The sequence below is a fragment of the Dendropsophus ebraccatus genome, chromosome 3, assembly GCF_027789765.1.
Source record: "Dendropsophus ebraccatus isolate aDenEbr1 chromosome 3, aDenEbr1.pat, whole genome shotgun sequence".
NCBI lineage: Eukaryota > Metazoa > Chordata > Amphibia > Anura > Hylidae > Dendropsophus > Dendropsophus ebraccatus.
The window spans coordinates 38593294-38619503 of NC_091456.1; the positions used below are offsets into that span (position 1 = coordinate 38593294).

Consider the following 26210-nt stretch of genomic DNA (forward strand, 5'->3'; position numbering starts at 1 on the left):
AAGGCACATTTACGTAAACCATTCTGTCCATCTATACCACTGTACTTGTTTTGCTCCCCAGGGCTCTATGAATTCTTCGGGTCAATTTGTACACTCTCTATAATCAGCTGGTGTCTTTCTAGAAATCGGACAGCACAGCTCGGCTTCATCTAGAAGATATTACTTGTGCTTAGAATTTCATTATGGGCACTCTAAGACCACAAGCAACTTGATAATTGATTTAAGGACAGTTCTCAGCACTTACAACATCTCCTGATAATATTCCTATGAGGCCACCTAATATACGAGGCTTCCATTTCTCATGTAAGATGAGACGAAAGGAGATGTTGAGCAGTAAGTGGATTACAAAGTAATGGAGGTAAATCTGAGACCACAGGTCCTGATCTTTACAATTACTGTTAAATCTTGTTATCTACTGAGAACCATCATTACTTATGACTTCCCTGCTCGTGAATCTCCAAAGAATGAGTGTCCTGGACTCTCAAACGGTAAGAAAAAAACAGAGGTCCCGAAACAAGGAAGATTGATTGACTGAGGAGAAAAGAGGTAAGAAAGTAGTAAGTAATGAATAGATGGATAAGAGCATTACCGGTCATGTAAGAAAGTTGAATCCAAGAAGCAAGTAAATTAGTAAAGGGATGAATAAAACATTTAAAATGGAATCTGTAAGGGCTGACGTACAGTATGGAAATACAATGTGAGATACACGTACAAATAAAATCACCAGGTGTTACATTACAGTAAGCATGATTAAGGGTCTGAACAAAGAGTGTGACGTCCGTCGGTTAACGCTGGTGGTCCAATGTTGAGTGTCAGGTCCTTGATTCCTTTGACTTAGGTCCAGTTTATCTGAAGCTGAGAGCCTTTAAATAACGTCCATCCTAAACACTTATCCTACAGCTTTCCATCCAATGGACAGCGCCAGTAATTGTTACGTTCCTGAGTCTTTTATCACACATAAAAAGTGTTAGACTTTTAAAGAGAGTTTGAGTTTCTCTGTATAATCTCAGCTTCCCGGTGGGGATTCTGTCCCATGACTCCATGATTGTTCTTGCTGCCTCTCTTGATCTGTGTCAGTCTTAGAAGGACTATGGTCTTTAAATGGAGGATCGTGATTGGTGCAGAGGGATTCAGAAGTAGCGGGTGAGTCCTGGGGAGAGCTAACCGTGGTAATTGTTGCAGTATTCGTCTCTTCCAGTTTCCAAACCTTTAATAAATGAAATATAGTTAATGCTATGTGTGAAGGCACCCTAAAGGGGTTATCCAGCGCTACAAAAACATGGCCACTTTTCCCCCTACTGTTGTCTCCAGTTCAGGTGCGGTTTGCAATTAAGCTCCATTTACTTCAATGGAACTGAGTTTCAAAACCCCACCCAAACTGGAGACAACAGTAGAGGGAAAGTGGCCATGTTTTTGTAGCGCTGGATAACCCCTTTAAGCAGGTGGCAAACACCAGGGAACACACAGCAGCGCAGCCACACAGTGATGGCGAGAGCACCTGCACTATGTCAGTGTCACTGTGTGTAATCTGTTGTGTTGCACTGGGGCTTTACAAAAGACTTCAAAGCTGGGAGCTGAAAGAGTGGTTTGGGTTCCAAAGCAAAATTTCCTTGAAAATGTTGTCTGACTGAAATAAATTGTTCATGTTCAGAGCAGTTTGAGAAACAAGGTACCACTGTAGTTATAACCTGTATTCATAAGCAAACCCCATTAACCCCTTAAGGACTGGGCCAATTGTAACTTTTGCGTTTTCGTTTTTTCCTTCTTGCCTTATAAGACCCATAACACTTTTATTTTTCCACCTACAGGGCCATGTGAGGTCTTGTTTTTTTTCAGGAACAGGTGTACTTTGTAATAGCATCTTTTAATCTGCCATAAAATTAATGATGGAACCCCCAAGTTATCATATATGGGGTGAATTTTTTTTTTTTTTTTTTTTTTTTTTGGGGGGGGGGTTTCTATGTTTACGTAATGCACTCAAGGGTAAGACTGACATTTTTTCTTTATTCTATAGGTCAGTCTGAACACAGCGATATGCATGTTTTTTAGGTTTTCTAATGTTTTACTATTTTTATTAGCAATAAAACTTATTTTTTTGCAAATAGGTATATTTAAAATGGCCCTATTGTGACTCCCATAGCGTTTTATTTTTTTTACTTACGTGGTTGTATGGGCATCATTTTTGAGCCATGATTCTTATTAGTAACATTTTTTTTTATAGATCAGACGTATTGATCGCTTTTTATTTATTTTTTATTATATAAAATGTAATTTAAAAAAAAAAGCAATCTGCGTTTTTTCACCGCTTTTTGTTCACGCCATTCACCATGTGGAAACAATATTGTTATATTTTAATAGATTGGACGATTACGCACGCTACGGTATATTATGTTAATAATATATTATATTATGTTAATAAGCTTTATGTTATAATATGTTAATAAGCTTTATTATTTTTATGTGTTTTATGTAAAAAAAAAAGGGAAGGTGGGGTGATTTTCACTTTTATTGGGGGACGGGCTTTGGAACATTTTTTAAAACTTTTATAGTTTTTTTTTTTTACACTTTGAGGCTATGTTCACACTACGTAAAACTACGGCCATAGTTCTCGCCGCAGAATTACGGCCGTAGTTTTGAGGGGTGGAACATAGCCTTATTTTCAAAGGGATCCCGGCCGGAGCGTACACACATCGTATGCGCTCGGGCCGGGATCCCATGCGGCGTCGGAAAAAACTGACGTGTCAGTCTTCTGTGGCCGGAATTCAGTGAATTCCGGCCGCAGAAAGACCTGTCAGTTCACGCAGTGAAGCAAGCGGCTCCAGCCGCTTGCTTTACTGTGGACTATGGGAAGCTCTGATGCGGGCGGGCGCGCGCTGATGCGCTCGCATCAGAGCTCCGCGGCCGAAAAAATCTCCGGAATGATCCGGGCTGAGACTGGCCGTACATACATACATTGGATTACATGCACTGATCACTGCTATGCCATAGCATAACAGGGCTTAGTGTTATCTGTGATCTTCTGATCAGAGCCTGCCTTAGTGCAGTAGTAAGTGCAGGGGGAAAAGAAAAAAATCAACTGTGCATTTCACGTAATATGTGTATATTGGTGATTTGGATAACTTTTGGGGGGCAATACAAAACTTTAATTATAATTGTCACCAGACTTTTCCTTTAAGTACTTAAATGATTCATTTAACCAGTGTCTTTTTGACTGTATCTAGGGGCTTTAAGTCATTTGGTATAGTGCTGCCTTACGGAATCCAGAAAATTTTAGTGAGTCAATTTTAGTTTTTTGAGGCATTATATGGCAGAAAAATGTTGTTGACGAAACATAGCTTTAATACCAACCCCACTGGTCTGCCACTTTTACTTCTGCATTCAATTTCCAGTGTATTCTACAAGCAAAGACAATTCTTAACTATAAACTGATGGAACATTGTAAAAGATTGAAAAAAGGGTTTTTTGTACTTAGAAAGCGCTGCCTATATTAGGCTGCGTTCACACTACGTATATTTCAGTCAGTATTGCAACCAAAACCAGGAGTGGATTAAAAACACAGGATCTGTTACACAATGTTGAAATTGAGTGGATGGCCGCCATTTAATGGCAAATAACTGCCATTATTTCAATATAACAGCTGTTGTTCTAAAATAACAGCAAATTTTTGCCATTAAATGACGGCCATCCACTCAATTGCAACATTGTGTGAACAGATCCTTTCTGTGTTTTTAATCCACTCCTGATTTTGGTTGCAATACTGACTGAAATATACTGACTGAAATATACATATACTGACTGAAATATACGTAGTGTGAACGCAGCCTTATATTGTTTGCACAACACAATATAGATGTTAATTTAGGTTGATGGAGCTTCATGTCAGATAACTGTTACTTGTAATCAGTAAATTGGAGATAATCTGTGTAAAAATGTGGCTGATCGCGCTCCTGTGTGAGTGCAGCAACTAGAGGAATAGATTACTCTGCTAGATGGATACCCTGTCTAGCCGGATGAAACAAACAGTTGTATTAGAAGACACTAATGTCTCTCTATGTTTGCTGGCCCTCTTCCTATGTTATGTGATGGTATATATGCAAGTGGACTGTCAAGCAATGCGAGCAGGGGGGTCGCGTTCCGGCCAGTAACGCTCCTCTCTCCCACTGCAGAACTTTGAACAGAGTCCTTCAGATTCCAGCGTGACGTCACGTCTCTTAAGGAAGCCTTCCTTAGGAGACGTGACCTCTAGTTGCTGCACTCACACAGGAGCGTGATCAGCCACATTTTTACACAGATTTTGAAAGATTTCCAGACAAATTCTGATTGCATTCACTATGTTTAAGAAAAGACCATAGTATTCTGCATGCTCAGTTATTATATCTTTACCTTGTCGTATTTCCTGATACTGTAAACGTGGTCTTTGTTCATAAAGGTCAGCAATATCCAGTCACAAAATACGGATCCCTAAAAGGACAAAGAAACACGCAAAGGCCTCATTCACAAGTCTGCTTTTGGCTACTATAATGCCTAATATACTATGTGTAAAGGAGGCCTAATAAGTGTAACTACTTTAAAGCTGCTGTAAGCCTTGCGTTTTTAGACAACTGTTGGCCACATTTAAGAAACATAGAAGATTGTCGGCAGAAAAACCCACTGGGTCGATCTATTCTACCCTTATATTGTTCCCTTTTATATTATCTTAGGATAGATATATGTTTATCCTGGACAGGTTTAAATCCACTTACTGTCAATGTGCCAACCACATCTGCTGGAAGTAGTATTTACTACTCTTTCAGTAATTTTTATGCCACTTGATTTTAAATCAGTTAATTTGATTAAATCAGTTAATTTTGGCATTGGTAAAGGGTGGACCTCTCAGTGACAAAAATTTTTCATATACATTAGCTAAAGATTAGACTTAGGGCCCTATCATATGGTGCAATAAACGGATGAATCCGGCCGATTTGGCCAATTATCGCTCTGTCTAATAGAAACAATGATTGATTGTTTCTTTAGGTCCAGACCTAAAATCATTGTCCGCCAACCGTGCATTGCTGCATGTAGTAGTGATGTGGAGCCAATGAATAAATAAACTGTTCATACATTACCTCTCCACGCTCCCGGTCTCCTCTTGCCTTCTGGTCTCCTACCGACACCGTGCACTACAGTTTCTCTGAGCTGACAGGCCGGTCACGACTAGTGATGAACGGCCAGTCCGCTCGGAAAAGCTGCAGCACACAGTGCCAAGAAGAGACCAGAAAGCTGGAGGAGACCAGGAGTGTGGAGAGGTAATGTATGAACAGTGTAGGGCTAAACAAGCCGTGTAATATACTCAGTAAACGAGCGCTGATCTAGCATATCGGCACTTGTTTACATTATTGATCGGGCTGCCATCAGGCTATCTAATAGGACCCTAAGGGCCGTATTACACCGCCCAATTTTCTATGTAAGCGAGTGCCGATCTGCTAGATCAGCGATCTCTTACTGAGCCTATTACACAACTTAATGATCATGCAGCAAGGGCTGTATATATATATATATATATATATATATATATATATATTGATAGAAAATTGTAACATTTTCTTCATGCTCTCCGCTGTTCTTCTGCCTGTGTACCGCTCACTTCAGCCGCCGCTTACACTTCTAAAGCCGTCTCTGCACTAACCAGGCCACTTAACCAACAACTGTCCGAGATGGGACAGCCCACTGGCAGTGATTAAGTGAGTGGCCTGTCCCTGCACAGATGGATTAGGAAGTATCAGTGCCCACTACGGAGGCACAAGGACTTGAGAGTATACCTTGTTTTTTATTATTATTATTATTATTATTATTATTATTATTATTATTATTATTATTATTATTATTTTTATTATTATGTTCCCCCACCCAACTGTTGGCCTTCCTGTTTTGAATTTCACAGGACTTCTTCTTTAAAGTGGCACTATCAGCAGGTTCTTCCCAGAGAACACACTGATATGCCGCAGAAACTCAGTCATTTAGGATTATATTGCTATGAATAACATTCCTATTCTCCTCCACATTCTTTATGAATTCCCTAATTGCTCTTATGCAGATCTGTTGCCTAAGAGCATTTGGGGCGTCACCCTCCCGCCCAGAGCACCACCGCGTCCCGCTCAATCCGCTCCCTACTGTTCTGCCTACTATGCATATTCATTTATGCATAGTGGGCTCTATGTGCCACACAGGAAAGATGTCCATCGGAGACGGGCTGCTTCCTGCGCATGCGCAATTCATTCGCACCAGGCACACTCTCATCATCCACACCATGCACTCTCCCATCATCCACACTCCCATCATCCACACCATACATACTCCCATCATCTACACCATACACACTCCCATCATCCACGCCATGCACACTCCCATCATCCACGCCATGCACACTCCCATCATCCACGCCATGCACACTCCCATCATCCACGCCATGCACACTCCCATCATCCACACCATGCACACTCCCATCATCCACACCATACACACTCCCATCATCCACACCATACACACTCCCATCATCCACACCATGCACACTTCCATCATCCACACCATACATACTCCCATCATCCACGCCATGCACATTCCCATCATCCACGCCATGCACACTCCCATCATCCACGCCATGCACACTCCCATCATCCACGCCATGCACACTCCCATCATCCACACCATGCACACTCCCATCATCCACACCATACACACTCCCATCATCCACACCATCCATACTCCCATCATCCACACCATACACACTCCCATCATCCACACCATGCACACTGCCATCATCCACACCATGCACACTCCCATCATCCACGCCATGCACATTCCCATCATCCACGCCATGCACACTCCCATCATCCACGCCATGCACACTCCCATCATCCACGCCATGCACACTCCCATCATCCACACCATGCACACTCCCATCATCCACACCATGCACACTCCCATCATCCACACCATGCACATTCCCATCATCCACACCATGCATACACCCATCATCCACACCATGCATACACCCATCATCCACGCCATGCACACTCCCATCATCCACACCATGCACACTCCCATCATCCACGCCATGCATACGCCCATCATCCATGCCATGCACACTCCCATCATCCATGCCATGCACACTCCCATCATCCACACCATACACACTCCCATCATCCACACCATACACACTCCCATCATCCACACCATACACACTCCCATCATCCACACCATGCACACTTCCATCATCCACACCATACATACTCCCATCATCCACGCCATGCACATTCCCATCATCCACGCCATGCACACTCCCATCATCCACGCCATGCACACTCCCATCATCCACGCCATGCACACTCCCATCATCCACACCATGCACACTCCCATCATCCACACCATACACACTCCCATCATCCACACCATGCACACTGCCATCATCCACACCATGCACACTCCCATCATCCACGCCATGCACATTCCCATCATCCACGCCATGCACACTCCCATCATCCACGCCATGCACACTCCCATCATCCACGCCATGCACACTCCCATCATCCACACCATGCACACTCCCATCATCCACACCATGCACACTCCCATCATCCACACCATGCACATTCCCATCATCCACACCATGCATACACCCATCATCCACGCCATGCACACACACATTTGCAAAAAAAACAATCAAATTAATTCAAATCGCACACATTCACAGACGAACACAGACTTATACTTACATTTTGAGTGACCTTTAGGAGGATCAGCGGCGGCCCGGATGAATCGCGCATGCGCAGGAAGCAGCCCATCTCAGACGGGACATCTTCCCTGCGCAGCCGCGGGACATAGAGCCCACTATGCATATATGAACCTGCTGATAGTGACGCTTTAATGTCCCCATTGACTTCAAACCAAATGGCATAAGCTGGCATCGGTTAGGCTCCATTACATCAGATAACAAGTAACAGGGGGAACAGCATTGCCTGCTATACTATTATACCCAATTGAACAAAAAAGGGACAGCCTGGCATCCTCCTGGTTTACCATAAAAGCTAGTTAGGATTTATAAGGGTCTGTTTTGCTTTTTTGCTTTTGATCAGTTAATAACCAATAGAACTGTTAGAAACAAAAGCCCAGTGGGAAAAAGAAAAAAATTATCCTCTTCATTCATATACCATCAGTTTTATGCAATAAATGCATGCAACACAAGTAATATCTACTTACAACACCAATGGAAGTCAGGGCTGTGGCCAGGTTAATGATGGTCGGGATAAGACTAAACTTGCCTGCCTGTGTGAGGAAAAATAGTTTACAAAAAGTAAACGACCAGTGGTAGTAACAATAAGGCCAGGGCTACCCAGCAAAATGTGCCAGGAGGTTAGTGCTGGAAAAGTCAGGTGCAGCTTGTGACCTGTAACTGAAGAGTCATATTTTGCGTCATTGTCATGTCATGACAATCAAGGGGAACTCCAGCCAATTTTTTTTCTTTCAAATCAACTGATGTCAGAGAATTATCCAGTACTTATCAGCTGCTGTATGTCCTGCAGGAAGTAGTGTATTCCTCTCTGCTGTCACCTCTGTGACAGGAACTACATACAGCAGCTGATGTGTATTGGAAGACTTGAGATTTTTAAATAGTAAATTACAAATCTGTAAACTTTCTGACACTATTCAACTTCACTGGAGTAGTACTTTAAATACAATGCATGACCAAATTCACTGTGTAACTTTAGTCTAAAATAATGTCATACATCGGCTGTTTGCAAGTCATAAAAGTAGGCCCAAAATTGTGTACACACACACATATATTATTATACTATATTAAATTTGTTATCTTGACTATGGTTATATAGGGATAGATCTTATAGGGAACAGAGACATGCTCCCTCTATTCCAACGATCTATCGTTCACAATAAAACATTGGTGCATTCTTCAGAAATCATACTTTAAAGTAGAAGTCCGGTGAAAGTATTGTATTGTCCCCCAAAAGTTCTACAAATCACCAATATACACTTATTACGGGAAATGCTTATAAAGTGGCTCCTGGAGAGGATGATGGCAGAGGGATGCTCAGTGTCCCTCCAGTGCCCTCCTGCCATCATCCTCTCCAGCAGCCACAGCCCGCACAGTTCTGGGAGTCGGGTCGTGACATCACCATGTTATCCAGGAAGTGACATCACCATGTTATCCAGGAAGTAAAATCACCATGTTATCCAGGAAGTGAAGCCTTGATGCAGTAGTAAGTGCAGGGAAAAAAGCATTTTATGTGTATTTCCTGTAATAAGTGTATATTGGGGTTTTTATATAACTTTGGGGGACAATACAATACTTTAATAAAAATTTTCCTTTAGGAATGAACTAGGGATGAGCTTTAGGTCACTGGGGCAAATTCCTGTTTGGGTTTTCCCTGTTGCTGGGTTTGACTGATATATCTCTCTCTATATACCTAAACAGAGAATGACCTGTTAATCCAGTCCAGCAGAGCAAGGAGAAACCACTGGGGAGCCTCTGTGTGACTTGAAGCTTTGTTCCTAGCTGTTATAATTATTATGAAACACTGCAGCATTTCTCCATAAACCATAGCTTGTTGGGACACTGAGCATCCTCTGCCATCATCCTCTCCAGCAGCCACAGCCCGCACAGCTCTGGGAGTCGGTCGTGACATCACCATTTTATCCAGGAAGTGACATCACCATGTTATACAGGAAGTGACATCACCATGTTATACAGGAAGTGAAGCCTTGATGCAGTAGTAAGTGCAGGGAAAAAAGCACTTTATAAGCATTTCCCGTAATAAGTGTATATTGGGGATTTGGATAATTTTGGGGGGTCAATACGGTACTTAAATAAATATTTTCGCCGGACTTCTGTGAAATTACCTGTCCGTGCACAATGACATCAATCCGGATTCCATAAACTTTTATAAGTATACGAGCCTCTGTACCATTCTTGTCGTAATATTTGGCAAACCTAAGAGTAACAAAATGACAGAATTTCGGATGAAAAGAAACAGAAAACAATTCACTTGGTCATTCTCTTATTTAAGTCCAGACAAGTACTTTTTTGTTTTAAGGGCAGGGACACGGGGGGGGGGGGGGGGGGCACAAAATAACCAGTGCTTACTTACCTCTCTCTGTGCCTCCCATCCGCCGTGTGACTGCCCTCAGGACCCCTGACGTCCCAGCTGATGGACTGGCCGCTCATCCAATCGGTGACTGCAGCGGTGTCACGTCTGAGTAGCCAGTGAAACAACAGGGTCGTGATGTTGGGGGTCCCAGAGTAGTGATTCAGCACTGAAGAGGTAGTTGAGAGAGAGTTTTTATGTCCGTCCCCCCCGCCCCTTCCTTTGGGAAAAAAAAAGGTACTTGGCTAGACTTCTCCTTTAAAGGAGTTTTCTGAATAAAACTTAGGTCAAACGATTAAAACCAGAGGTTAGACCCCCCGCAATCTCTTTCATGTCCTCTATTCTGTGGATAGGGGGACAAGGAAGTTTAAATCGGAAAACCCCTTTAACTACAATTGCATATTTTTTTATATGAATTTTTTACATGCAAAAAAGCGCAGTGTCACCCCCAAAAATCTTGTTCCCATTGACTTCAATGGGAGAGGGGAATATGTGCCGTCATTAAGTCATTGGGTTCTTCAGGGCAGTACCACTCAATGCCCCCTCCCCCATGCTGCCTGTGGTTCAGAGAGAGAAATGCGTGTAATGCTGCTTTCAGCACTGGGGTCCTAGATTTGAATATGACTAATGGCAACATCTACGTAGATTTTCTATGTTTTTCCCTATTTCTGTGGGTTTCTTCCAGTTTCTTCCAACACTCCAAAAATATACTGAGGGCTGGTAAATGAATTTATACCAAAAAGGCCTAGGCTCTGTTTTCTAGAGTGGCATAACAGCTACATAGCCTTCTCCTAATGGAAGCACGCCCTTATCCTGACAGGCCCCACTGACTTATAACCTTATAATAGGGTCCGGCAGGGAGTCTGCCATTTTACCAGGAAGAATGGCGCTGCATGCTGCTCTATTTCCATCTGTGATAGACACACTAAACAGAGCATTTGGCCCATACGTAAACCTAGCATTAGCTGGTCAGCATTCTTTTTCAGTGAATACTAAAGTGACATTTGTTCAAATATTCATCACTCATTTGCCTAAATGAGTTGCTTTTCCTGCTAAAAAGCCATGACCATTATAAACCAGTATAGAAGTCCACACACAAACAATCCTCTTGTGTCTCTCCTCTTCCTGTCCCAATGTCTGTTACTTCTATTATAATCAGTTCACTGTGCTTTCTATACCCTCCCTCACTCCTTTGTTATATAAGGACTATGTACACACCATTGTTTTCTCACCTGTAATGGCAGAACTATAAACACTCACCTGTAGTTATAGCCAGTGGAAATATTGTTCTGTAGGTCAAGGCGTCGGAAGGAATACTGTGGTTGACATTTTGAGGGATGTAAATCCAAATTACAGTTCCAGTTAATGATGACACCAATGATTCCTCCCTTTAAAAAAAAAATGGACAGTTGTTCAGTATAAACTAAACCATCAAGGACGGCAGCCATTACAAGGGTAACTGAAAGTTTATAAAATATTAAACTAGCGGCAGGAAATAATATCTAATAAAACAATCACCTGTGAAATCTCCTACCCCCCCCCCCCCCCCCCCAGCACCAATACACTGATGGTGCCCGCTTTTGTTTAATTTCTGGGAGCGATGATGCCATTCACCCATGTGACCGCTGCAGCCAATCACTGGCCTCAGAGATGATCTTAGTATGTACAGCAAGCTACCGCGCAGGCCAATGATTGTCTGCAGCAATGATGTGGAGGTACAGGCGTCATTGCTGCAACTCTGTAAACAAGAGCCAGAGCAACCAAGAATAAAACAAGAGAGTATAGTGAAACCTTGCATTATGAGCATAATTCGTTCCGGCTTGTAATCCAAATCACTCATATATCAAAGCAAATTTTCCCATAAGAGATAATTGAGAGGCACTTCCAAAGTGGCTGCAAAAAGTGGCAGGGTAGGCAGTTGCTATGGGGCCGTGCAGGAGGGGGGCCCTGGGGGAGAAGGTAAGAGTGTGTGCTTCTGCTTAACCCCTTATGTACTGCAGTTTGTAAGTGACCCAGTGTTTGCTTACATGCTGCAACACAAAAAAGGGTTAACAAGCAGAAGACAAGAACACCTGCTGTGATAACCCCTTACCTCTATTCTGCAGCTATGCCATCAAGTAGGAAAATGAGCAGGGTTCACTGCAGAGATCAGGGGTTATCAGTGCACATGCAGTAAAGCAGATATAACCTTGTCTTCTGAACATTGGGTCACTTACACACTGCAGTACATAAGGGGTTAAGTAGAAGGTAGTCTGCTCTGGCACCTATATATTTAACCATAAGGGCTTCTAATGGGCCCTTCTAGGTAAAAACAGTGGACTGACAGAGCAAGCAGGCTGTCTGCTCTGCCAGTCACTCTTGTGGCTGCAGCCAGGATTTTGCCTTTGGCCACAAGAGATTTTATTTTTTGGCCACATCATGTACAGAGCATATTGGGTGAGTGGCCTGTCAGCTCAGACAGGCCGCTCTAAAGCTGAAGAGCACAGAACCCGGGGAGAAGCAGAGCGCAGGAGGAGCCCTGGACCATGGATAGGTAATGTATGCACTCTGCAAATCCTCAGCCACCAGCCGGGCACCGCTATTACATGTAGCGATGCGCGGTCGTTTCCCGACAATTATAGGTCCAAACTTATCGTTGTCATTGGCTGATCGTTGTGTTTATTACACGGAACGATAATCAGCCGGATAGGGCCGTTTCGGCCGATTATCGTTCTGTGTTATAGGGCCCTTGGTCATGCTCTTCCAACCAATGTCAGATATTTATAGCTATGTGACATGTTGTCCTGTTTTACTGGAAGATCCAATCCACACAGGGAAGATAATAAGTATGTATGTATGTGATCTGCAAGGATGGATTCAGAACTAGACTGGTTGAGAGAGTCTCCCACATGGATACAGGCATAACGGGGTAACTAAGCCAGCTCCGAGCCAGCATAGGTTTCACTGCGTACACACCCGTCAGGCTCTGGTGTGCACATGGATTTATACAGAGGCATTGCATCTCTACATAAAATATGCACAAGCCAAAAAGACAGAAATGGCTGCACATCGCACCCATGGTTGACACGAAAGCTTGTTCAGCTACATTTAAAAACCAACATTAGAAGTTAATATATAATTTGATCAAACCATATTGCCTCATGTACCAACGTGCAGGTTTCTGAGGTCTCAGGGAACTGCACGTTGGTACATGAGGCAATATGGTTTGATAAAATTATATACTAACTTCTGATTGTTTTTTAAATGTAGCTGGACAAGCTTTCGTGTCAACCATGGGTGCGATGTGCAGCCATTTCAGTCTTTTTGGCTTGTGCACCTCTACATAAATCCTGTGAGCCTCTGTGCTGTGGGGACATTTTTAAGCTAAAAAGGCTGAACTTAATAAACGTCCTCCTATATCTCTATACATCTACATGGTTCACCCCAGACCATTATGGAGGGGTTAACATAAAGGAATAGGCAGCTGGCAGGCGGCAGGGGAAGGGTTACGTGATCTGTGTTAGCCAATTACTATCCTACCTTCTTTGAGGGAAAATTGACTAAGGAGTGACCAAGGATAGACTGGTACCTGAGAGAAGGTACCATTCCATGGATACCGGCTTTTCCTAGGTGGAATAGTTAGGGCATTAGGTTTGAATGTAGGTATCTTGGGGTACGATGTTTTGTTGGTATGTGCACTCTTCCAGCTTACTCAGTTCTTTGCGGCGGCTCTATTCATTCCTATGGAGGTGACGGAGAGAGCCGAGTAAGTGCTTTTCCAGCTTACTCAGCTCTCTCTGGCACCTACTGTGCATTGGAACAAATAGAGCCGTGGGTCACATGCCCGTGATCTCTTGTTAATTTTTCTTGGAATACCCTTATAAGGTCTAAGCTTAGAAAAGCTGGACTTTATGTATTTATGGTCAATTAATAAATAAATAAAAATATTGATTGATTCAAACGTATAAAATATAGGTCGTGGCCTAAAAGTTTTATTCGTCAAGGTCTGGGTGTTGTGTTTTTATTTATAGTAAGAAGTATGCTTTATTCCTTCATTATATCTATATACACCTGCCAGACCACTTATTTTAGAGCAGAGTGGTGGCTGGTAACCTAGACAACAATATGTCAACAATGAGAGGGAAAGGGAGGTCGGCACTTTTTTTTCCATTGGGGACCAAACAATCTGACTTCCAGCCGCCAAATTTCCATAAAAGTGGATGTAGGCTTTAAAAGAGGCTTTTCCTTCATGAATGGCAAATCCAATCAGGTGTCAGATTGTTGCCTAACTATAACCAGCTGGAATCTCACTAAAATCTAAATAGATTATCTAAATTATATTCTACTCTCTTTTATTGATCCTTTTTTTTTTTGCATTTTACCATCACAAATCTGAGCTGACCTTATATGCTATTTCTGTGAAGTTAACCCCAGCTTCTTTTATGATGAAGTCCATGGTGAAAATTGGACATGAATGAGAGCGGACAGGGTGGTAAGTACAATTCTTCAAGGCATTGCTCCCCTCAATGTTACCCCTATAAGACAAAAATAGATCAGAAGGTCAAAGAGTTTCCATGCTCACAACTAACCCTTTAAATATAAAAGCAATAACTTAATGTATCTTTTTATCAGATAATTATCAGCTCCTTACAACATTGACTAAAGTTACAGACCCAAATCTTAAAGGGAAACTAACAGCAGGGTAGAAGACATATCTAGTGTTGAGCAGAGAGGCTGAACTGTTCAGGTTCGGCAATGTTCTCCAAGCCTGAGCACTCTGCATTTGACACCCTGTGACAGCAGAAATTGGATGCTGCGCTAGGAAGTCCTTGAATATATGGATAAAGGGGAGGGGACTCGGGAACAGGGCAGAGAACGTCCATTGTCTCTCCAGCATTACAAAAGCTGAAGAGGAGGGATGCTTAACCTTCTTTTGTCGTTGCCACCACTTACAAGCCACTCGGGGGGGGGGGGGCACTATCTGTTACATAGCATTCTCCATGCCCTGGTGACCTCAGCATGCTGCCATTGCCAGGTGTGGACACAGCTGTAATGTCACCTGACACATCACATTTTTTGTGTGAATCAGTGTTAGGACCAGTGTTAGGTATACTTTGGTGTCTGGTCACAGGGGGCATAATTACTACTGTATGATGAGGCTGAGGGGGCATTAATATTATGTGGAGGCACAGAGGGTATTATTACTATATGGGGGCACAGGACGCATTATCACTATTATCACACGAGATAAGTGACCTTACAGTAAGGAGACCTATGGCTTTATCACTGTTTTCCAGGCAGCCCTAGGGCGGCATCCATCTTCTCCAGGCTAAGGCCTTATTCATACGTCCCACAAAGTTGTCAGTGATTGCGGATCCGCAATTACGGATAAACTTATTGCCCATTGATTTCTGTTGGGCTATTCACACAGTCTTTTCTACTGCAGATTCGCAATTGCGATACGGATTACCAATAGAAGTCTATGGGAGTCCTGTTTTTTGCAGACATCACGGATGTCAAATCGAACTAGTTAAATTATTTTTTACCAGTTCAACATTTTTGCTGATACCGATGCAATTACGGACTGTATTTCACAGATCACAAAGTAAAAATAGCAGACCTTTATGCAGGCCAAGAAAATCACTGAAAATGTAAGTTTGCTCATCTCTAATTACTATACAGAGGCAAAGGAGGCATTATTAATGTATGGAGGCACAGGGTGCATTATTAATATACGGAGGCACAGGGGGCATTATTAATGTATGGAGGCACAGGGGGCATTATTAATATACGGAGGCACAGGAGGCATTATTAATGTATGGAGGCACAGGGTGCATTATTAATATACGGAGGCACAGGGGGCATTATTAATGTATGGAGGCACAGGGGGCATTATTAATGTATGGAGGCACAGGGGGCATTATTAATGTATGGAGGCACAGGGGGCATTATTAATGTATGGAGGCACAGGGGGCATTACTAATGTATGGAGGCACAGGGTGCATTATTAATATACGGAGACACAGGGGGCATTATTACTGTATGGAGGCACAGGGGGCATTATTACTGTATGGAGGCACAGGGGGCATTATTAATGTATGGAGGCACAGGGGGCATTACTAATGTATGGAGGCACAGGGTGCATTATTAATATACGGAGACACAGGGGGCATTATTACTGTATGGAGGCACAGGGGGCATTATTACTGTATGGAGGCACAGGGGGCATTATTAATGTATGGAGGCAAAGTGGGCACTATTAATGTATGGAGTTATTATTACCAAACGGGAAAAAGATGGACTTTTTAGTGTATGGAGGAATAGGGAGCATTATTACTACATGGGTGAGCACAAGAAGCTTTATTGTTATATCGGGCACAGGGGCCATTATTACTATATGAAACACAGGGGGAATTATTACTATATGGGGCACAGGAGGCATTATTACTGTATGGGGACATAGTACAGTGGGCATTACTAATGAATATTAGTGCTGCTGGGACAATATTTGTAAATGGGATCATAGTTGGGGCAATTGAAGGAATTATTTGGCCCTTGCATAGTGCTATTAGTAAGCACAGGACTTTTTAAATTAAGTACAGATATCATAGGTTTTTAGTTTGTCCACTATATCTATGGTGTAACTTTTGGCAAGTTCTGGCATGAGTTGAGTTAACTCTACTGTAGGTGCCTTGCAACTTCTCACTAAGCCCTGACAACTTTTCCGGAAAGTCGGCATAGGCAGCAATGTGAGCAAACAGCCTTCTCAATTCCCCCGAGTGTTTATGCAGTTAGTGGCAGTTATGTATACATGTGTATAATTGTACAAAAAAGGGCACTGTCACTGAAAAAAAAAAACAGATCCGCTTGTGACTACATATATCTACTTCAGCTTGCAGCTGTAGCCTATATATATATATATATATATCTATATATATATATATACATATAATTTCCATACTTATTGTGGAAAGCCTAGAATTTTACCAACAAGTAAGAGATTGTTGTCTGAAATTCCAATTAGGAGCCATCCTGACTAGTCTTCATAAATATTCCTACACGATGTAATGTGTTACGGTAAAAGGCTAAAGGCTATTTGTTTCTCCTGCATAGCTAATTCTAGCAGTAATCGGGAACACTTGAAGTCTCAAGTGATTTAACACTAAACGCATTGTCTAAAGCTCAACAACACAATTATTTTAAGCGTACATTAAGAACATTGGAATCACCTCTCTGAGCAATCTAAGCAGCCTGGACTTCATTTCTGCAGACTTTTTGGACAAGGTTTTGTGAGCTTGAAAACTATTGATTAAATTATCTTACTTGGAGAATCCGAACTGAGGGAAATGGATGTTGTTCTTGATGAGGATGGTGAAGCTTGGGACAAACTCATGCAATGACTCACTAGAAACAACGAGACAATGGGCATAAATGGAGGCAATGGATGGAAATGGGAAGAAAAGATAAAAAGACAACACAGAAATTACAAGTAATAGTCCTCTGAGAATAGCATATGTTTCCTGGATATTAGCATTATTTCTGAGCTCTCCTAAGGGAAAATGAGGCATTGTATTTCCTGGCACTGTGCAATTTATCTTAAGAGGGTGGAGCGTTATAAGATATAGAGAAAAGATACAATATAAATGAAATAAAGCGGTAAACTTTAAAAAAACGTTGTTAGCTTCCCTAATATAAGAGTTATACTTGTGGTGCTATTCATTCAAATCGCTAATGTATTCTCCCCCCAACATGGAGATTGACTTGAAGCACTAACAAAAGCACTTGGATGGATCTATTTGTGGAATTATACAACCTTGCACTTCTCCAGACCATGTAACCACCTAATATGTTTCTATGGTGCACGGGGTGCTGAGGATAGAGATAATGGGGGGGATTTAAATTAGGCCCGCACCCTTTTCTCTGGCCAAATAGATTCACGCCTCTTTAGTGAATGCGGCCGGCTGTGCGCCCGCGCGCATAAATCATTATAAATGAGGTGCAGGAGGAGGCCACGCCTCCTCCCCACCCATCTGTGCCCACAAGCCCCTCCTGCCTGCCCATTGGGCGAGCGGGGGATATAGAAGGCGTACACCAGGGAAAAGAGGCAAATTTGTGCCTTCTCCCTGGTGTATGCCCATGCCGTAAGTGTCATAAATGTCCCTTATTATTTTTACCTTGATCTTTAGTGTTGTTTTTGGGAGTTTTCTAGTTTAGTCGATATGCTAATGAGGTGATGTGGTGCACTGGGGGGTGGGGGGGGGAGGCCACCACCTTCAGTTCACCAATCTGCCCCTGGCCAGCCCATCCCTGTTTGTTTTTTTTGTAAATCAAAGTTTATTAAGAAGAGTTTTACTAATATGACAAAAAAGAAAAGGACAGTGCAAAAGGGACACAATCACCGCTGTAGCTGCATATAAACAATACAACATAAGGAGATGTCATGTTGCAAACTCTGAGGAAATCGCCATGTTGCCAAGTAAAGGAGACACACTGATGTATAACACAATAAAACATAGGTTACAGCCCATCCCTGTTAATGAATATTCATCCAGAATTGATGAGTGCCAAAGTGATGTCACTGCAGAGCGCTGTATCCCAGCCATAGGCTGTATCCCAGTTTTCCAGGCGGTCTTCCCGCTTTATCCACCCTCTCCACGGAGGTTTAAGACGGCGGGAATCATTGCCGAGAGTCCGGGTTCGTACGAACCCGAACCTTGGCAGGTTCGGACCATCCCTTACAGAATCCGCTGTTGGAGGTGAAACCTTCTTTTCTCTAGACATAGAGGATGCCCCCTTGTCATGGTTACAGGCCTAGATGTAAAAACATCACTAGATAGATCTCTGTATTGTCCACTCATATATTTGTCCACTGTAATCAGGACGTCTGTAAGACGTCTTTTTAATAAACTAAACATGCTCCATTGAAGTCAATAGGAAATTAGCCGGCAGTGCACACACTGTATAGAATAACAGCTCTAATTGATTACGACCATCAAAATAATAAACATGCTCATTAGTTACCACCTGATTTAGCGAAAAACAGGTGTTTTCCTTCTACCTGTTGCCACCTGTTGCCACTATCATATTCTCCATATTATTTTAACAAATCCAGTATGTGAGAATATACCCCAAAAGCCCATTTCATGTGATCAATGCAGCAGTGGCTAGGTCCATACATGGCTGAAAATCTCTAATGCCAAATGGCTAAGTGGACCTGCCATGTCACGTCCCAAGTGCCGTCTCAAGACCAGGAAGTGGCTGGATACCGGGACTGGAGCAGCAGTAAGCAGGCGACGGCGCAGGAGCCGGGGTGGTAAGTGTATGCTATCTTTTTTACTCACCCCCTCCCCGGATGTTTTGAAAAAAGGAGTACCAGACTATTTTCTCCTTTGGTCTAATTTTTTTTTTGGGACAAACATCATTAAATGTCAAATAATGGGCATTGTGTGCATAATAAATAATAGCTGTTATTTGCCGTTAAATGATGTCAGTCTAATAAAAACCATGCACACAACAGAACTATAGGAGCCCAAGCTCAGGGCAAATGCACAGACTATGGAAGCCACAGTCGTGTGCACTGGCCCATGGAATAGAATGGGTCCTATACCATCTGCAGTTGCAGATACAATACAGACCGTTTTCTACAGCTGCGTGATTGCGGCCTTACAGCTAAAACTTAGCTGTAAGACAACGTAATAATTGGGAGGTAAAAACAGTAACACTTAAAAGCAATACATTCTCATACATTGTAACATTACGTTAACAAACTGTAAGTCTCTATGAACATTCTGTTATGCGACACGTATGTATATATTATAAGACATGTTACCAACCTGGTCACAGCTTCTTCTTCCAGTGGACACCATGCAAAGATCTCACAGGTTTTAAGCGATCCCCGAGTAGCACTGACGCAGCGCCCGGTCTGCACTCCTATAGAAGAACAGGTTACCAATAAGCTTCCTTTGTATGTTCCCAAATTGTAATCTCACTACAATAGATAGTGATGATGTCTGCTGTGCGTAAAGACTTGTTAAATACCAAGGCCTAGATATGTCTTCACATTACATGTTGGAATGCCACAGTCCAAGGGGAAACCTTTTTTCCCCCTTATTTTGGACATATATTTTTCTTTCATTTTGTGGCATTAAACTAAAAGGATACATTGTATTTTTAAATTTTTTTAAACATCATAGGAACATTTTGACTGTTGAGGGTCTGATATTCCCGTTGATCAAAACATTTGACATGTCATGTTTTAGGCTCTGTTCACACACTGTAAAATAACGGGTGCTATTTTAATTTGAAGTGTAACTGTCATTTAAAATATTTAGCAAAAATCATTGGTACAAGGGATTTTGTAGAAATTCTGTAATAGATTTTATTAGGCAAAAAAAACCTTTCTGTACTCAAAAAGCTGTTTTGCAGCCCCCCACCCCCTTCCCCTCACTTCTTATCTATGCATTATCAGGCAAAGCGGTCTTCATTACAGAGGATCAAAGGGAAGATGGGTTTGCTATGTCCTTTATAACCTTATGGAGGAGCTGAGGGGGATGAGTAAGCAGGAAGAGCAGACAAGCAGCTGTATGGTTTGGAGACTAGACACATAAAAAGCTGGATTCACAGGTCAGAAAGCTCAGTGCTAGTCTAGAGACTTGGTGAGGTAAGATTGCAGTATGTTGTGCTGTGCAGGGCTGCCTTTTCTCCTCTCCATGCTAACTGATCCCCCTTAATCCCTCCCCTCTCCATAGACCATAATTGACACAGAAAACCTGCTTCTTCTAAAGTGAGGGGAGAAGGTAGGAAACAGCTTTTTCAGTAATGAAGGAAACTCTTTTGCTTAATAAAACCTATTACAGAGTTTCTTAAAATCACTTGTACTAGTGATACTTATTTATTTCTGCAAAGTGACATTTAAATGACAGTTATGCTTTAAAATAACGGTTGTTGTTTTCAGTCTTCAATTATTTCCATTTAAATATAAGGAAACAACAGCTGTTGGTTCACACAATGCATAAAATAACCGTCAAATAACCATCACTAAGCAAACAGCGGACACTTTTTTTAAAAAATCCGTCAGGGGGAAAATGATAAGGATCAACTCCTTACCTCTCCCCATGCCTGCAAATCGCCATGCCAGAAGGTCCGGGATCCCTGGGACATCACAACTTGGGGGAAAATGCCCGACCTGGCTGATGGACAGCCAACTCAGTCAATCAGTGACTGGAGCGGCGTCCCACCCCAGTCACTGACTGGATAAGCGGGCTGTCAATCTGCCGGGACAGGACGTTGGCTGAGAAGATGATCCCGGAGGCGATGGACAGACACAGGTATGGGTGAGTAGTAGTGGTTATTATGTTCCTCCCCTGACCCTGCCTCTTCCAAAAATAGTTGCAGCCCTGGACCTCTCCTTTAAAGTGTTCATCAACCAAGATAACTGACTTGCTTATCTTATTCTGCATTCTTTATGGCAATTACTTTTTTTTCTTCATCTTTACTGCTTTTGCTCAATGAAGATTTTTTTTTTATGTTCCTACGATTATTGCAACAAGAAAATATGAAGGTTTTTAACCATGTGAAGATTTTTATGTATCGATAATAAAGTTTTGCAAGTTTTAGGAGCTGTGGAATCACTCCTTTTTTCTGCTTATTGCACGGGTGACGGCACGAATAACCTTTTCCACGTGGCCCATCCGAGAGAACCACATATAGCCAAACATAAGACTGCTTAGGGGTGAGCTGATTATTCTTTGTTTCTGAGTAAACAGTGAATCTGAGGCATACAGCATTAACCCTTCCATTACTCTTCTCTTTTAAACTCCTTCATTACCCCAGACCAACAGGGATACAGTCATTAACCCTTCACTGCCCTAGACCACCAGGAATGCAGAACATACTCCCCTCCGCTAGATGCTACCCTGTTTTCTCAAAAACAAGACATCCTCCAAAAATAAGGCATAGGATTTACAGAATAGCTTAAAATAAGGCATCCCCCTTAAAATAAGGCATCCCCCTTAAAATATGGCATCTCCCTAAAGTAAGACCCCCGCCACCATGCTGCTTAGGGCGTGGGTTGTCTGGTTATGCTGGTTTGTGATGACTACTATACACTATATAATAAATGGGTTTTTTTTTTTTAATTTTTTGTTCAACAATAAGTGTGACTTATTCTTCAAGGAAAAATAAGGCATCCCCTGAAAATAAGACATCTTTGAGAGCAAAAATTAAAAGAGCATCTTTGAGAGCAAAAATTAATATAAGACACTGTCCATTTTGGGGAAAACGAGTATGTGGCCCTGCATATCTAACAGTGTTATATCTAATTATAAGTGTTCTGTACATTAATATATATTCATAGATGGAACAGAGCCCAGGTCTCTTACTACCCTACTTAACAAGGTTTAGCATTGGTAGTGATGAAGCAGAGACATGAACTAAGGTTTCATGGGGTAGGGGGCCCAAGCTGAACGTTTTCACTAGGGACCACTATCCCTTATCTACGTCCCTAGTGCAGCTCTATCTGCACTATAGTAAACCATGCCTGTAGTAGAGCATTAAGTAACTTACCATTGCCAAGCACATGCACCTCTCCATATTTGCAGTCTTCAGCCGAGACACACCGGGCATCAATCACACTCTTACTCTGAAAAGAAATGGTTAATTGATATTGACCAGAATTAGTTGGCATCGATCTGCATTGACTACATGAAAAGTACAAGAGGCAAATCTGCCCCTTGTATTCTAGTAACTAACAAGTCTCTCAATTGGAAAATTTGGTGAAATAACCCAGGCCCGCAAAAAACCAAAGCAGCATAGTATAGATTCCACAGATTGGGACATTGTCATGGTTTCACGAGGACCCTGTTGACACATACTCGATTACTATATTGGATTGGTATAAAAAATCCATTTTATTTATCAGTTACACATATATTACTAATAGGATGCAATGTCAAAAAGTTTAGAACTTCTTCACAAAAGTAAGCGGCTCAATGGACGATGGAACGCAGAGCTGATGCATAAAATCACATAGCGTGTGTGAATGTGGCCGTAGTTATAAATAGCAGACCCCATTCCTCTATAAAGAGGCTAACGTCCATATGGGAATATCTACAGGGACAATCCGTGCAGTTATTCACTACACCCATGAAGATTGACATTTCTAAACTCACAGAGACACATTCATAAAACCTTTCTTTTTGTTGATTGTTATGTTTTTTTGTGTGTAAATTGTGTAGTTATTTTTAGATGTCCCTCAATACAAATACAATGGACGTGTATGTGGCCTAAATACCGAGTACAACATTTTTGAGGTGTAAAACGCAAGGGCTCTGGCCACATGCAAATTGGGAGGGTTGGTGCAGAGGTAGAATTTTTTATTTTGCATTATTCGTTTTGCTATTTTTATGCTTTTTTTATGGTTTTTTTTTTTTTAACAAAATGTTGCCCAGGCATTGTAATTTCTATTACACCAAACCAAAATAAAAAAAAAACTGGCAAAACATATACTGCAGAACTAGTTACACCTGTATGAACAGGCTCCTTTATGGAATTTATTTCCACTCTCTCCTTCTTTTATGACTGGGGCCACCCTTATGACTCCTTCAGGTCCCGTCTATTCATTTCCTAGCTGCACAAGTACATTCATTAAATGAAACCAAATCATCCTCATCATCCTGAGCTTAAGCACTGACATTTTCATGGACAGTTTGAACTAGATGAGACACCTCCTGTAATCCATGGTATATATTCGCTGCCCATCCTGCATGACCTTCTTAGTTATTTGTTGCATGGCTCTATTGTAGGCAATATGGGATCTCTAAACAATATACAAGCTGGGGTCCTGGGTTCAAATCCAACCAAGGGCAACATCTGCAAAGAGTTTGTATGTTCTCTCCGTGTTTGTGTGGGTTTCCTCCGGGTACTCCGGTTTCCTCCCACACCCAAAACATACAGATAGGTGAATTTAGATGAGAAAGTGCTGCGGAATCTGTGTGCACTATAAGAATAAATAAATAAATTTAAAAAAATCATATATCCAGCAATGTAACCTGTGCTCTCACCTCAGGGCAGGTTCCCAGGGTCTGGAGTTTGGTGCTTTCGGTCCTGGTTATGATGGTGAATATGCTGCCACCCTGATACAGAAGGAAGGGATTGAGAAGGCTTTATCACTTGAAGTTTAGGATTTTCCTGACTCCATGCTTAGATGGATCATTATTTTCTATAACTTCACATTAATCATGAACATCTCCTCTTTCATTCGCTTGGTCATGCTCATAACTCCTTGCCGTCACTTCTTTCATCCCCTCCATCCATTATTATTATTATTCTACATCCGCTTATTATAAAGTTTCCGTCATCCAGCTACCTGTCATTCCCTAATACCCCACAGCCACAATCGCCATAACCATTGTACCCTTGTACCTTCACCCTGACAAGTACACAATAATTCATCCACATCTTTCTTGCACAGATGCCTTCCATAAGATTGGTTCTCTATTCATAGTATATAAACTTTCTTTAATGCTATCTGTTACATGTAAAGTATTAGACACACATTTGTGTATATCTGATGTATTCTTCGGAGCGATATAATATTTCCTGTCTGATCATACATGAAATATTCTCTTTTAATATAAATTAATATGTATAATTATTTCTATATTACTAAATCTAACATTGTAATGTCTTCCATTTCTCTCTACCCCTTACCTCTGGAGGCTTCACATACTCAGCAACATCCCAGATCTTCTTCGTTCCTCTAGGAGCGTTGGACATAGAGACCCCTTTGACCTTAGTGATGACTGCGCTCTCTGGACCGGTCTCCCGAGCCTGATAGCCTTTCTGGACCACAAACACATACCTGTCAATAAAGCAGAAGTGATCAGTAGACTTCTGGATCAGGAGATAGCGAGATGTTGTTGTAATGTATATATTGGCGCTATATATTTGCTGTGTGTGTTCTCATCATGGCCTCACCAGGCAAAATAAACAATGATCAGAACTTGCAGTAGTCTGTAGATGGTTCCGAGATGACGATTCTTGACCACAATTACTTTTGGGGTCTCGTACTCCCATAGTTGACCGAACCATGTCAGGGAGCGGGTTCGGCAGCCAGTCATCGGCCAATGTCCTGTCCACGGGCACAAATTGGCACGTGGTCTCAATAAACTCCTTTTTTGTAGCTGTAATGCCAGAATCTTCAAAGTATGCTGTGATAAATGAAAGTATAACATCCAGATCTGCAGAAATGTTGCTTGTGCATTGTCCTCTTGCTTCTCCTTAGAATGTATGCAAAGTACTGATGAGTACTGTTGTAGATGGAGGGGAGGGTAAATCCACAGAGCAGAGGGGGCACAGAAATCAATCTGATCAGTAATGTTTATACACCGGTGCCCTCTAGTGGTACACTTAGAGAATACATTGTCTCACTAGATAGCTTTTGTTTTCATAATTATTCAATCATTTGTTCTTTTTACAATAATCTTAATTGTGCAGTCCGGCAATGCTACAATAACAAAATAATTGTCATCATTTCACTGCTACTCATATTTATCAAAACGATCAAACTACTAACGAAAAATCGTTGGCATGTCATTGATCGCAAAATCATTGATAATCGTTCTCAAGTCTTTCAGTGTAAACACTCATCATGCACAGTATATAGATACAAACGCAATTATGAATATTACATTTCAATCGCATAAACGACTTTTCATAGTGATTTATTTTCTTGCCTAAATGCCAATCGTTTAAAAAAAAAAATCGCTTGTTCGCTAAGCGAGGGATTAAGCGATTTATCTGTGTGTGTAAAAGGACACTTGCACCCCCCACAATAGGACCTTGCAGCTACTCCTCACTGCTTCCCATGAAGCTTAAAGGGGTATTGTGCTCAAACATAACTTTTCATATGTTGCTGCCCATGGTGAGACTAACAATTCCTAGCATACTTGTTATTAAAGGGAATCTATCACTAGCTTTAGTCCACCTTAATTGAGGGCAACATAAACTAGTGACTAAATGCTGAACAGGTCGGTGTATTGCTTACATCATTTTGTTCAGCCGTTCTCCTAATATGCAGGAGCATAGGATTCTTGC

At 41.9% G+C, this 26210-nt stretch overlaps 1 protein-coding gene across 1 annotated transcript; it reads right to left on the reverse strand.

Moving 5' to 3' along the window:
• Nucleotides 1–1006: 1006 nt before the first annotated feature.
• On the reverse strand, nucleotides 1007–25234 carry P2RX2 (purinergic receptor P2X 2). The gene is made up of 12 exons (XM_069963416.1): nucleotides 25092–25234; nucleotides 24825–24975; nucleotides 24176–24247; nucleotides 22680–22755; nucleotides 19949–20045; nucleotides 17439–17519; nucleotides 14518–14650; nucleotides 11397–11524; nucleotides 9892–9982; nucleotides 8236–8301; nucleotides 4384–4461; nucleotides 1007–1207 (listed from the first exon to the last, which is right to left on the reverse strand). The coding sequence occupies exons 1-12, from the start codon at nucleotides 25232–25234 to the stop codon at nucleotides 1007–1009; spliced, it is 1317 nt and encodes a 438-aa protein (XP_069819517.1).
• Between the last annotated feature and the right edge of the window lie 976 nt (nucleotides 25235–26210).